The sequence below is a fragment of the Echeneis naucrates genome, chromosome 8, assembly GCF_900963305.1.
Source record: "Echeneis naucrates chromosome 8, fEcheNa1.1, whole genome shotgun sequence".
Taxonomy (NCBI): Eukaryota; Metazoa; Chordata; class Actinopteri; order Carangiformes; family Echeneidae; genus Echeneis; species Echeneis naucrates.
In genome coordinates this window covers 1,896,796-1,910,509 of record NC_042518.1, presented here as the reverse complement: position 1 = coordinate 1,910,509, position 13,714 = coordinate 1,896,796, and the positions used below count along the sequence as shown (strand labels likewise).

The 13,714-nt window shown below is 42.1% G+C and overlaps 2 protein-coding genes across 2 annotated transcripts in view; one reads left to right on the top strand and one right to left on the bottom strand.

Annotated features, from left to right (window-relative positions):
• Positions 1-172: 172 nt before the first annotated feature.
• On the top strand, positions 173-4,242 carry LOC115047748 (5-hydroxytryptamine receptor 3A). The gene is made up of 9 exons (XM_029508880.1): positions 173-304; positions 393-556; positions 1,051-1,095; positions 1,197-1,306; positions 1,870-2,042; positions 2,120-2,280; positions 2,358-2,568; positions 2,646-2,795; positions 2,915-4,242. The coding sequence occupies exons 1-9, from the start codon at positions 265-267 to the stop codon at positions 3,151-3,153; spliced, it is 1,293 nt and encodes a 430-aa protein (XP_029364740.1). The 5' UTR covers positions 173-264; the 3' UTR covers positions 3,154-4,242.
• A 306-nt stretch (positions 4,243-4,548) lies between these two features.
• The window catches only part of LOC115048109 (transcription factor 20), a 31,881-nt gene continuing 22,715 nt past the window's right edge, over positions 4,549-13,714 (bottom strand). The window contains exon 7 of the transcript XR_003841042.1: positions 4,549-4,610. The gene's annotated coding sequence lies outside the window, so the exon portion shown is untranslated. The remainder of the gene's footprint in view (positions 4,611-13,714) is intronic.

Sequence of the window (13,714 nt, the reverse complement as noted above, 5' to 3'; positions counted from 1 at the left end):
TTGTAAACTCCATCTGAAGCTTCACTGGGGTCTCGTCATGTTGACTCTTTGCTTCGGCTGCAGCTGGACAATAGAAGTGCTCGGGTCATTCAATGTGTTAACCCAAAGCAGGAACAATGGGAGGCTTTATTCCACTTTGACAGGGGAATTAGATTATATTAGATCTATTGATATTTCCTCCGCACTTAACGCCTGCATTGTCCGTCTTGATATAAGTGAGCAGGTTGGGATGATGAGCTCTTACTCTGCTGAAGGAAAACAGCCATGCCAGCTCTGACGACGCTCATTTTTCTCGCTTTCATTGGTGAGCTGTTCATTCAAACTTCAAATTCAGTTTTTCATGATAAAATGAATCACTGTAACTCAGGTTTTCTTTCACTCCTTCCTTCCAGGTGTTTGTGGCAGTCAGACCCCAGACTGCTCGTACTCAGGTCTGCTGAATCATTTAAACCTGACTTCAACAAGCTTAAATCTAGAAATCATTCGACCTGTTAAAAACTGGACGATGCCGACCAACGTGCTGTTGGACATGCTGTTGTACGGCATTTTAGAGGTGGTGAGTGTCTCTTTCTTTGTAAATTAAACTAAATGTACAGTCATTCAGCCACAGCTGCAGTTTTAGTCCGAATATATTTTTAAGATTTTTATGCTGAATGTTTGATGTTGATGTTTTACATCCTCATCATCTTCCATGTTACTAAATTCTCTAAAAACTATCCATACCTTTGATTCTTTTTTTCTTGACTTTCTCTTTCATCCACATCCCATGAAACATCTCCTGACCCCTCAGATTTGTTATCTGACTGGACTGAACTAACTTTAAATAACATCTTTTATTATAATGGATGTTCCTGCAGATTCAACATATCTAACAGAGAACTATCATATTTTTTTATATGTTTTGCAATCCGACAGAAGACACCATGTTGGTATACTGTTACTGAATATTTTCATCAAGTTTTAAAATGTGTCAGATATCAAACTGGATAAAATCTGAGTCTGTGTGTTCTGTTGTTGAGTTCTCACCACGTTGCTGCTGCTCGTTTGCAGAATGAGAAGTCCCAAACCATCACCAGTCACATCTGGCTCAACATGGTAAGAACCTGGACTGTTCGAAGTGCCGTTCAAACATCAGCTGATGTTCTTCATTTATCTCATTTCAGCGTCGCCACCACCATTTTTTTTTCTTTTCCCAGGTGTGGAAAAATGAATTCCTGTCTTGGAATCCTTCAGACTTTTGTGGGATAGACAGCGTGACCGTTCCCGGCTCCAGGCTTTGGATTCCAGACATTATAATCCAAGAGGAGTATGTTTGAGTCACTGAGCCATTACTCACGTTTGGTCTGAACTCAAAGTTTCGTTTCATAGCCGAGAGTCAAGATGGCAGAGCTTACTCTGAAAAGATTTTTATTGTTTCTTAAACTCAGAAACTGAGAAAAACTAGTTATCTAGTCAAACAATAGTAAAGAGAGTGAGACAAACTGTAAACACGACAGTGACATGAAGATACCCGAGTCCAAAGAAAAACAAATGTGCAAAGGAGGAAAAATAATTTTTATGTGTGATGTACTCAAAAGGAGGCACGGTGGGAAAGTGGTTAGTGCTGCTGCCAGGTTAATGTGTCTGCATGCTGACTCTGTGACAGACTGCTGATCTGTCCAGGGTCAAAGGTCAGCCGGGATTGGCTGTGATATAGACAGTGGCTGGCTGGCTGGATTATCGAAACAAACATTGACTTTGTACAGTCTCTCTTTATAAAGATCGTTTATCGTAGAAAAGAAAAGACACAGTCCTGTCGGAAGCTGCTTAAACCCTTCACTGAATCACTGAACACAAATAAATAAATGTCATTTCCTGTCGTCCCTCCAGCGCCTCGGACTCTGGGAGCATCCAGGACAGCCCATACATCGTTCTGAAGTCCAACGGTTTGTCGTCAGCGAGCAGACGCCAGCGGCTGACCTTCACCTGTCAGTTCGACCTCTTCCTGTTCCCCTTTGATGTTCAAAGTTGCCATATCAGATTTACCTCTATGAGTTACACAGGTAGGCGTCGCCACACGAGCTGGAGCTTATTTATCGAAACAAATGTGATGATTCTTCCTTTATTATTATCCGTGCAGCGGACAGTCTCACACTGGGAGCAATTACCAGTGACACAACTCTGACTTTCATCTCCGAGCACATCATGGTCACACACGGCGAATGGAGACTGATAAATATAGAACTTTTAGTTCTCACACTGCATGAAGACATTCCAGGTCGAAGCCAGCTCATGTACACGGTAAGAAAACCTACGAAAACTCTTGCACATCTCCACAGTAATGTTTTCCTATTACTTCATGGATGTGTGTTTCTCAGGTCACCCTGATGAGGAAGCCGCTGCTCTACGTCATAGATCTAATCATACCCCTGTTTTATTTCCTGATCCTGGATCTGGCTTCATTTTTCATCAACGAGGCCAGAGGTGAAAAGCTGAGCTTCAAGGTCACCATCCTGCTGTCCATCTCCGTCCTGCTGCTGATTCTCAAGGATATGTTGCCCTCCACTGAAGACAACCTGCCGATGATTGGTGCCCCCCCCCCGCCTGTGATCATCATCATGACCTTCTTATGGCGTTAACACTAATAAACTCTCTGTTTATTCCAGCCAGGTACTGTGTTTCCATCTTCACCCTTGTGGGGATCAGCTTGCTGGAGTCCATGCTGGTCAGCTTCCTCGTGGATCTGGATGTTTGCTGCGCTCACAGGTCCGTTAAAGCCAAAAAGGAGATTCAGCCGGAAACCAGCTATCACCAAGGTATTTCCTTTTGTTTGTAACTGCAGTTCATTCGAAACCGTGAACTGCTGTTTACTTACAGCTAAGATAAAGTAATCAGCATGATGAAGCAGAATGATGACAGCTGTTTTCCTGCACAGAACCAATCCAGAATCCGCTGCCTTTGCCCGGGACCAGTGACCCAGACGTACTGAAACTGATCCTGGAGGAAGTGAAGGCAGCTCGACAGGAAGCTGCGAGACAAAACACCCGCAAGAAAAAACCTGGACGCTTCCAACGAGCGGCAGAAATCATAGACTCCGTGTTCTTCGTCTTGTATTTTATAACTGTTGTCATTTTTATGGTGGTAATGCACAATATGTGGTGTGAAAACTGTTGATGAGTCGACGATGCCGCCACATGATCTTCGACTGGACGGCGTCAGACAGCTGCGTGCTTTCCCTATTTCTCACCCTGCATGGATAAAAGATAACGGCATGAAAATGATCTGTAGTTTTTTATAAATACTGACTCTGGAATGGAAAACATTCAGTTTGTTGTGTTGAAGTCTATGGGAAAATGTCCCTCCTCCTCCCTGATCAGTTTATGGTCTCAGTCTTCAACACAACATGATGTTCATTTTTTTAGATGATGCTCCATTTAGAGGGAAACAGACCAGGAAGGAGGGGAGGAGTTGGGGGCGGGGCCAAAGTTTGATTGATAGACTGTACCATCCAATCACGATAGAGAACAGAGCAGGTCAACTCCACCTTTTCCTGGTTCAAAAATCCAAGATGGCTGCAAACTGCAGGCCTCAAATCAGCAGGTGACGTCACGGTGAGTGGAAACTTGAAACACTGAGAACGATGCACGTTGACTTCTAACTGAAACTGAAAACAATCACATTAAAAATGTATGTTATTAAACAAAATCCGGTCTGTTGACGGGTTATTTTTCCACATGTACAAACTTTGAAGGGGAGACTCAACATGTCTGTCCACCAGGTGTCAGCATTCACAGGCTGATTAAAATACTGGAGCATTCACCAATCTGCGATAAAATCATATTTTCATTCATTTTTCACAAAATTCTGTGCTCTTGTGTGACGTGTGTTTTTGGAGATTAGAATCAGTTTAAATTTTCATGTGGCTTTAAAGACTGTATCACACAACGCTGATCATTTATGTCGTATTTACATCATCAATCTATCTGCATCCCGGCTTTCATGCTGCATAAATGTATTTATTCATTTTTTTAGTTTTTAGGTCATGCTACAATAATTTTCATACAGATGTTTCTTCTTTCTTCTTCTGCAAACACAATAAAGTCCAAACGCTCTGATCCATTAGCCCACTTTTCTGTTTTTACATAACTGCCATGAATTTGTTTTTGATGCTGAAAAGGTTATTTGCATGTTTTTACATAATTTCTCTTGTATTAATTACAGCTTCATGGTGCAGTGACACAATTTCCTCTTCGCTTTGATGAATTCCTCGAATATGCAAGTTCAGCTGTTAGTGTGTTGATGAAGTGAAATAGAACACAGCAGCTTCCTGACAGGTGGGAAGCACCAGTTTTAAAATAAATCTAGAAGATGAATTACAGGATGCAGTCTGTGGTTTAAAAATGTCTTTTTATTTTCAGTCTTCTGTATTCTCTTGTGGTTTTCCTGCCTGTTGTTTTCTGCTGCAGCCTCAGTGGACTGTTGTTGTCTCGTGGTGTGTCCCTGTCCCTGCGTGGCTGGATTGATGAGCAGGCTCGTCGGGGGCCTCGGACATTTCCTGCCCTCACAGAGCCGGACTCCTTATCTCCAGTCAGACAACACAATTCCTCATCGAGCCGGCCCACAATGCAAACCTGAAGGTGAGAATATTTAAAGACTAATTCTCCATCATCAGCTGAATGTCAGCCTCTGTGGAGAAAAGTGTTGATCTATTGGTTCACTCTGACGAACTAAAGAGCAGAATTTATTTTACTGTAGATGCTCCAAAAACAGCTGTAGTGGTAAAGTGTTTAGTTCTGGAGTTACTCAAACTGGAGTTGAAATCGGGAATCTCTCAGAAAGATTTGTAAAGAATATCAGAACTTTTCTGATCAGTGACGGCTAAATCTGAGAGACTCGGCAGAAAACCTGCAGACTTTTAACAAGCTGATGAAAAAACAGAAAAAAAGAGCATAATATTGATTGATGAAATATTTTATATGTAGATATGTGGTGGATTGTTTTTAATGACAGATGCTAACAGGCTAACGTTCAGGATGTTAATGCACTGACTCCACCTCCATACTTCTAAAAGGCTCTTTTCTAATGTAAAGTTATTACAGCTCATGCGGGAGCATCAAAGCCAAAGTTCAGCACAGATAGAAATAGTTTTCAAGACAATTCACTGAGAACCTCAAATATAAACACTGTGGCAGCAGATTGATTCAGGAAGTAAAATAAAATAAGATGTTTGCGTCTGGATTAGATTTGAAATCAACACTTTGTTTGCATCACAATCTGAATTCAAATCAATATTTTCATTCACACATATTCTTCATGAAGCTTGCTGAATCACTGAGTTCATCGGTTGCTATGCAGAATAATCTGCTGTGAAAAAAGAGAAAACCAGTGAATATGTCGGCTCTTTTTTCCGCTGATGTAAATTGATGTAAATTTTCTCTCTGTTGTTTAGGTGCTCTGAGAGTATCCGGTGTATTCCATGAGGCCATTATGTTTGTGAATAAATTACTGCCTGCAGCTGTAGAGCAGCGGGGCCGAGACGAAGGGCTGAATTATTCTTGACAGTGAGACTAATGACAGTATTTTTCTTTCCCTATGATTCCAGTAAAACTAAATTTCACTTACAGAGATGGATTATCTGTTTGTTTGCAGCGGCCTGGACTGCACCAACTCCTGCAGAGTGGTGATCAGTCCGCCGGTGGCAGCTATAGCATACAGACTTTTAAATTGGTGTTCCTTCACTGGAGGAAAAACGTCAAAGCCGCCTTGGCAGCTGTGCGTCCTGGCAGCCTTAAATGGCGAAGAGAGGTCGCTGTGTGGAAAGGATCACCTCCACCGCCCAAAAAAATCCTCTGGTGGGATGCCAGAAAATCACATTTACCAAAAGAACAAGGAAGGCTGCAGATTGTACAGCGAGTGCAGCTTCCTGTGGACGGACCTGGTGTGCTTGAGGAGACGTTTTGTCCTGTCTGCCTGTCAAAAACATCCACAGTCAGCACAAAAACCTAATTCACGCAAACATGCTAAATGTGCACGTGTTGATGTGATTTCACTTCATTTCTACCTTTACCTCCTTAAACAATCTGGAAGTAAACGCTGTAAGTCATCTCCCAATGAAGGAAGAGCGAGGGCCAGAGCTGACCTTTGGTTCAGTCTGCCAATCACACAGTAGCCCCGCCCCCTAGCCCCTCCCCTCCTTCCTGCTCAAACATCATGTCGTGTTGAAGACTGAGACCATAAACTCATCAGGGAGTAGGAGGGACATTTTCCCATAGACTTCAATCCAATCTGACTTCTTTTCCAACCGGTGTTGCTGCCCCCTGATGGTCAGTAGATAGAAGCAGACCCAGCGGACCGAACCGGACCAGAACTTAGTTTCTGACTGTTAAATAAAGAAGTTTACATTTGAATCTGTCAGCTTCGGTTCTCAGAGATGGAGATTTGTGTGTCTGTCTGAGAGCGTCCTGAGCTCAGGAAACAAAACCACCGCTCATCCTCCTGCAGCTTTTTGTGTACCTGGGGTTGTTTAGTGTCTGTTTGTCGTTGTGTGTCTGTTAGTTGTTGTTTTATCTGCCTTTGTGGTAATTTTTTGTCTTTTTTGTTCAGTGGTTTGTAGTAATTTTGTGTCTCTTTGTTGTTAGATGTGTCTTTATGGACATTTTGTACCTTTTTGTGTCTCATTGTGGCTGTTTGGAATCTCTTTTTTGGTCTTTTTATTTCATTTGCAGCTGGTGTGTGTCTTTGTGGTCCTTCTATATCTTTTCTGTCTTGTCTGCTGCTTTTTTTGTGTTTCTTTACAGCCATGTTGTGGCTTTTATCACCTTGTTCAGCTCTGTGTCGTCCTCGTCCTCTCTGGTTATTCTCTTTTCGGCCATTTTGTGTCTCTCTGTGGTTGTTTTATTGTCACTTTACTATCTTTGTGGTTATTTTGTCACATTTTGTGTCTTTTTATGGTTCTCCATCTCGTCACGGTTACGCCCTTCTTTCTTCTTCTCTTGTCTTATTTGTGTTTTTGTCTCTTCGTCCTCTTCTTCTGTCTCTCTGGGACTGTCGTGTATTTCTTTGAAGTAGGAAACATTTTCAGTTGTGTGGCACTGAAGATTTGGCCCCGGGGCCTTTTCTACATAACACAATAGAGCAGAGTGTAATCCAGATAGTAATTACATTTCTCACCGCAGTCTTTGTGAAAACAAATAACTACCATGTAACAACATGATCACCTCTCTTCTTTTTATTCCATCTCAGCCCGCCACTGTAGCGCTCTTGTCCCGGCTGAACCCTCTCAGAGGTTAAACGGACTTCGGCTGCCAGACTTCTCTGCCCCCCCCCCCCCCCTCAATCCCTTCAGCTCCCACTTAAATAACACATTTATTTTGAAAACACTTCTCCTCGTCCACAAATCTTTCAGTGCCTCAGCACCTCCACACTCCAATCTGCTCCATCCATCCGAGGACCTCCGCCCCCCCGTCGGTCACCGGGCTCTAAGATCATTAGTGTTGGCGTTTTGGACTTTAACGAAGCAGAGTTTCTTAGCAAACACAAACCTTAATCAAAGTTTAACCTGAAGGAAGTTTGTGGGTGTTACTGTTGGTTTAAACATGAAATCGGTTATTACAGAAGTGTTCAAACTGTGACTGGGGGGCAGGCAGTCTTTTCTCTCCATCTGTGTCTGCTGATAATCAGACACTGTTCATATTCCAAGGCGGCGGCTGTCTGGTCAGGAGGAGCGTCCTGAATATCTGACTCTGCAGGCAACACCACACTCCTGAGACTGCGTGTTCGTGCACGCTCGTCCATTACTCACACACAACGATGGCATATTGGACGCGACCATTTATACTGATCTGTGTCTCAGCAGCTATCAGCCATGTTCAAACCCGCTGCAGCTATTAGACAGATCTTTTCCTTCGTAGACTTCAAAAGTGAGATTCTTCCTTTTATTTTAAACAGATTTTATACAAACAATAAAAAAAAAAATGAAGTCAGCTGCGTCCAGTATAATCAGGATGGAGGCAAATATCATTAATCAGATTGGAAAGCAAATCCTTGAATCCACACAAAGCTTAATGTAATATGAACATTAAATAAAAACCCTGAGGCTGAGCGGGGTCGGCAGGCCGCACGTTTACCAGTCAGTCATCACCTGCTGGAAGTTAAACCAGCTGACAGACGGCTGAATGTCCTCTCAGCGACCAGGCAGACCAAATATAACAGATAAAAAGTGATGGAAGCTGCTGTCAGTGTCAGAGGATAAGGCTATGTCCTGGATTGGACTCAAACTTGCACCAAAAAAAAAAAAAAAAAAAGGATTAGTTTGGTCATTTTGACATTAAATGACTTATTTCTCATCGACGGCCGATCGCAGCAGCAGCAGTTGTATTTTTAATAGTCTTATCATTCCGATCATTTTGGGTTTGAAACTCCTGCCAAAGAGCTTCAAACCAACATCGTCCCTCCTTCAATGCACATTTTTTTCAATTAATCACGACCTTCTCATCGTGTGATCGCGCTTTAATTTACTGTTTATGGCCAGAGGATGCTGGGTAATCTGCCGTGTGTTGTCCTTTTGAGTTAGGCCGCCGCCACGAGAGGAATTTAATCGTTTTAGCCATGCTCATCTTCAAACAGTGGCACGAGAAACAAGCTGCTGTATTTACGCTATTGTACTTCGAGTTGAATGATTATTATAAACTGAAGAACAGCTCTGGTCAGTTCAGGTCAAAGATGAGGAGCGGAGAGTTTTGGTGGACGGCGAGGGGAATAAATATCCCTCCTACAGCGCTGTTGTCAAGGAAGCGCTGAGGGAAAAAAATTAAATATATATATATAAATAAATAAAAATGGCATCCAAGCGGCTGAGAGGAGCTGTGTCAGGGAGCAATTTATTTTCCCTCCATGTGCATGTGTCCTCTCAGCGTTGTGTGCGTCACGTGGATCTGTGGTCCGTGTGGGGGCGGCTGCACCTCGATCATGGTGGAAGATCACCTGTTTCTGTGTCCATGTGCTTCAGACGGGGGGGCTGTCGGACTGAAGGCCAGTTGGAGGGTTCTCAGTTTCCCAACAACAACAACAACAGACAGGCTGGTATTAAATGTTTTACCTTCATGAGGACGTTATGACATTTTACTTTTTGCTGTTAACTAACATGTTTGTCAGGTTGAAGAAATGTGCTGGAAATGCACATGAGCTCTCAGGGCCACCGTACTTCTTTTGCTTCCTCTAAATCGCCTTCTGCAGCATCTTAAAAAACTTTGTTAGCTTCAAATAAACGTGACTCATTTGCATTTGAGCGTTAAATGAAGATCGGTGCCCTTCAGTCCGTTTAACAAACAGCAAGCAGCTAGTTAGCTTAGCTTATCTTAGCTTAGCATGTGACTGTTTAAAGTTTAAGGATGAACTTTAAAACCTGTTTAAAATGAGTTAAATTGTATTGTATTTTGTGAGTTAATTGTTAAGCTGCTACTTTAGTGCTTAAAATTCCGACTATTACTGGCATCATTATTATCATTTCTTTGGTAGTTTAGAGAACCTCAAACTTTTTAAAGCGCCTCATCTTCAGTGAAACGTTGGCGTTCAGGTGTATATTGGATTTTTCAGGACTGAACTCCATCTCCTCTTCACAGATTCGACCAGTTTGAATCTTCTCTAACTGCTCGGCGTCTCTTCTCCTCTTTCTCACCTTCTGGTTGTAAAATGGAGGAGCAGAATTGGAGCTGTGGTTAAATCTATTTTTTGGGGCGGATTCGTGTCCAAAAGACAAAGCTGGCTTTATATTTTTATATACGATATATTCATTTAATTTTTTTGTTGCGTTGAATTACATTTAATCTTTTAACCTAAAATGTCCATTATATAACAGCAGTAGAGACATGATAAGAAACATGGCAGAGAAAGTAGTGCAACTAAAGCCTCTGGCTGGATTGTGGCTCATGCTCCACATGTCGATCCACGAGCTGCTAAACGACTATAAATAATTAGTTATATTGATTTTTCGTGGCTGACTCTTCATTATTGTTCTGTGTCCGTTCTTCCTCTGCTCCGTAGGAGTTTTAATAGTCATTCTATGATAAGATATAAAATATGAACTGTTTATAACTAACTCACAGTAAAACAGCAGCCAACCTGCAGTGCAGGTCAGTTATCGTTAGAATATCAGAAGCTTTAATGAACTGGACCTGGAAGCAGCTTCACGTGTTAAATTCATGGTCTTCCTCCTAATCAGGACTGGACTCCTGTGTGGCAGGTTTCCAGAAAACCTCCTAACATGAAAACGATTTGGTCAGTTCTCTGCTGGAGCTCCGTTCCCTTTGCTATGCAAACGCCACAGTTTATCCTAATTACACAAGAGCGGGACTCCTTTGCTCTTATCTCTGCCTCGGCTGCATTCAGCCAAGCTTTTCGTCGTCAGGAAATTGAGTCAGTTTATCTGCGTAGATGCTCCAAACGGACGGGGCAGTAACCAGCTCCAGGCCGGATTAAAAACTGGATGTCAGCCCGTGTGGCATTCTGGGAGATTGCTGCTGTAACCTTGATTGAAGGAGTCCCAGCTGTTCATTTTTTATTTTTTATTTTTTGGTTTGCTTGGTGGGCCGACAAACGTGAGACACAAATCAGTCTGAGGTCACTAATGCTGCACCTTTACATGAAAAACATAATCCAGCTCGAAACACACTTATTTTCATATTCAGCTTTACATTTATGACTGATCAGCTAACGTGACCAATGTATGAATTACCTGGTCCGGGGGCCCAGCAGGGTGGGGGGGCAAAACATGATAAGATTGATTGAAGTAAATGAATTATTAGTATTTGAAAAATTGCACAAGTTGTAACTGACAAGCGAGATAAAAGAACGCAAAGGAAAATTTCTTTAGAATGAATCTGAATTGAATGCTTATTAATCTGTAGATGCTGTGAGTCTCAGAGATGGAGTCACATGTTACATAACGTCCAACCGCAGGATGTCGTTATTCCAGCCTGAGGAGGAGCCGATCAAACGTGTTGGTATGATAATCTAACCGTCTCCTTCAGGGAAAACACTCCTGAGCGTCCTGAGCCGCTCTGTCAGGAAACCAACGCTCCAAATCGACCTGTTATACTGACGAGGAATCTCATCGATAACCTTCCAGCTGAGGGAGACGAGATGTTTCTGTCTGATGGCAGCAGTGAAAAGCAGGCAAACAGAGAAGTCACTCACAGCTCAGAGCTTCACAGGAATATTTACACATTTTGTCTATTCTCCACCTCATTGTCATGGAATTATTTAAATATCTATAACCATAACAACAATAATAAAAACGTCATGTGGCGGAAGTGAAGTTTTGATTTTATAGTTTCAGTATATGATTTGAGTTAAATGACACATGTTCATTGTTGAATTTAATCAGAAAGTATTTCTGATGAGGTATTGTTTTAAAAAAGGTTTAAAGATGCAATTAACATTTTTTTTTTTATCATCAATGCGTCATTAGTTCATATATCAATTACTAAGTCATCAATAAGGGCGGCTGTTGGGTTTCCAAGTTGTGCAAAAGCCTTCAATTCCATCCTGGAAAACAGCTACGGGACCTTTAGACCTTCAGTTAAGAGAATTGATGTATCTGCCGGAAAGCCAAGCTCTTCCTTCCAGTTTTAATGTGGAGCTGGACTCTTCAGGAACAGGTCCGGTTGTCTTCACACATCCACTCTCCCATAATTACTATCTGTGAGGACGCACATCTCCCTGGAGAAATACACAAATGCCAGAGTCACCTTTTTCTCCTCCTCCTCCTCCTCTTTGGGGATTTTTACTCCCAGCCTGATTTAAAGTGTTGTCAGCCGGTCAATTTTTAAAGGAGCTCTCTGCAAAACCGCCGAGGGAGCTACTTTGTCTGCCTCAGATATGAACATAGAACTGTGACGTGTGATTTGAGATGTTTCTTGGCGCTTTCAGACAGAGATGTTTGAGGTGAAAATTGAAAAATCTACTCGGGGATGAATTCACAGCAGCAATTGCATGGTAAAAAAATAAAAAATCGAAGATCAGCGTCTCTTCCCTCCCCACTGCTGCTGGTTTTCCTGCAGCCAGACTCTCCAGTTCTCTCCCCTGAGGTGGATTCGTGGTGTCGCAGCTGATGACTCAGGAATTAAAACGATCCTTCACCTTCATGTTTCTGAGAGAGCAGGTGAAGAATCTGATTATCACCACAGAGAAACACAACTGTGACCTTTGACCTAATCACTTCTTGTTTTGTTTACATACTTATGTTTATATCTATGACTTCTTTCATTTCCTTTAAAAAATGTATTTACCTCAGAAACTTGTCTTTTCTGTGTGCTTTTATATAGAAACTTAACTTTATCTCTTCTTCTTCTTCTTCTTCTTCCCACACGTGCTTCTTATCTTTTCTTCCATTTCACTGAGCTCTTGAAGGTCCTGGCCGATGTAACAGATACTACATTGAGTCAAAATCACGATAAAGCCCTTTGAATCATGATCCTGTGCAGCTTCTTTGGGTTTCATTTGGATGATTTTCACGAGCACATGAACAAATTTCTCAGCCAACATCCAACGTTATAGACGTGAATTAGGACCAACCAAAGTCCAAACAGAGTGGCCTCCAGTCTGATCCCGAGCAAACATGGATCAATACACTGAACCGCAGCGTCACGGCTTCACCTCAGTCTGAAAAGCACATTTCAGTCTCCCTGAATTCGACAGACCTTGAGTCGCCACAGGAGAGACTTCCAAGGTCACTTTGGTGTCGACACCTGATGTTGCTCACATCTTTTAATTCACTGCTGCTGCTGCAAACACACACACGTTGTAGGAAACACTGATTTAAATCTCAGACACTCACTGCTGCACGTTTCTTAGTACATGCTGTGCTTCAGCATCCTCTGCTGCCGCATTCAGGGACGTGGGAATCATTGGGGGGATTGTTTAAATCAGCTGGTGGAGTTTGTGTTAAGAGATTTTAACCTTATCACGTCAGGAATGATCTTCTAAACTGTTTGCACGTCCCTTCATCTTCCTTTTTTTCTGCACAAACTGCTGTCTTTGTCTGATTCCTCCGTTTGTGTGATGATGCCATGAAAAATTTGGTGCTCAGAATAAGATCAGTTTTTGGTTGTAAAAGTTGTTTGTTCAAATAAAAAAAAATATATAGAAATTTAGAAAAATAAGGCCAATTATTGATTGTATTGAGTAATGAGTGATTTTTTATTCCAAAAACATAACACTACTATTATTACTATTGCTACTACAAGTACTTCTACTTCTACTGTTACTCATAATAATATACTGTATGATTGGAGGATTGATGGCCTGCAGACTCAGTTTGTTTTAACACAACTCTCAGTAAATATTTTACTGACCAAACAGACTTCAGAGGATAAATTTAGTATTTTCAAACTCACACAATGGAGCCAGAATCTGGAGTTTTATCTTGTGTCTGCTGTTATAAACTCTAGAAATGCATCTTTGGAGTTGTGGTCAACTTGTACTTGGGCTTTCTTTTTAATGGAGTTTAATGTAATTTAGACTGTGATAATAAGATTTCTGCCCATTTTCCTTCAGAGTCAAACAGACTGATCACTTTCACAGTTGAAATGAAGTCTCTAATTTCCTGCGGCTCCTGAAGGCATCGCCGCCGCAGAGAAGCGCACCGCCGCTGGGGGCTCTGATTGGCTGGCGCTGGCTGCGGGGGGCGTGGCCACCGGCGGGGAGCGGAGACAATAGACAGCTGCTCCGGAGCGGC

Coding starts and splice junctions, on each gene's coding strand:
- LOC115047748 (XM_029508880.1), top strand. CDS start 265: ATGCCAGCTCTGACGACGCTCATTTTTCTCGCTTTCATTG. Junction 2,281..2,357: donor GAAGCCAGCTCATGTACACG/GTAAGAAAACCT, acceptor TGTGTTTCTCAG/GTCACCCTGATGAGGAAGCC. Junction 2,796..2,914: donor GGAAACCAGCTATCACCAAG/GTATTTCCTTTT, acceptor TTTCCTGCACAG/AACCAATCCAGAATCCGCTG.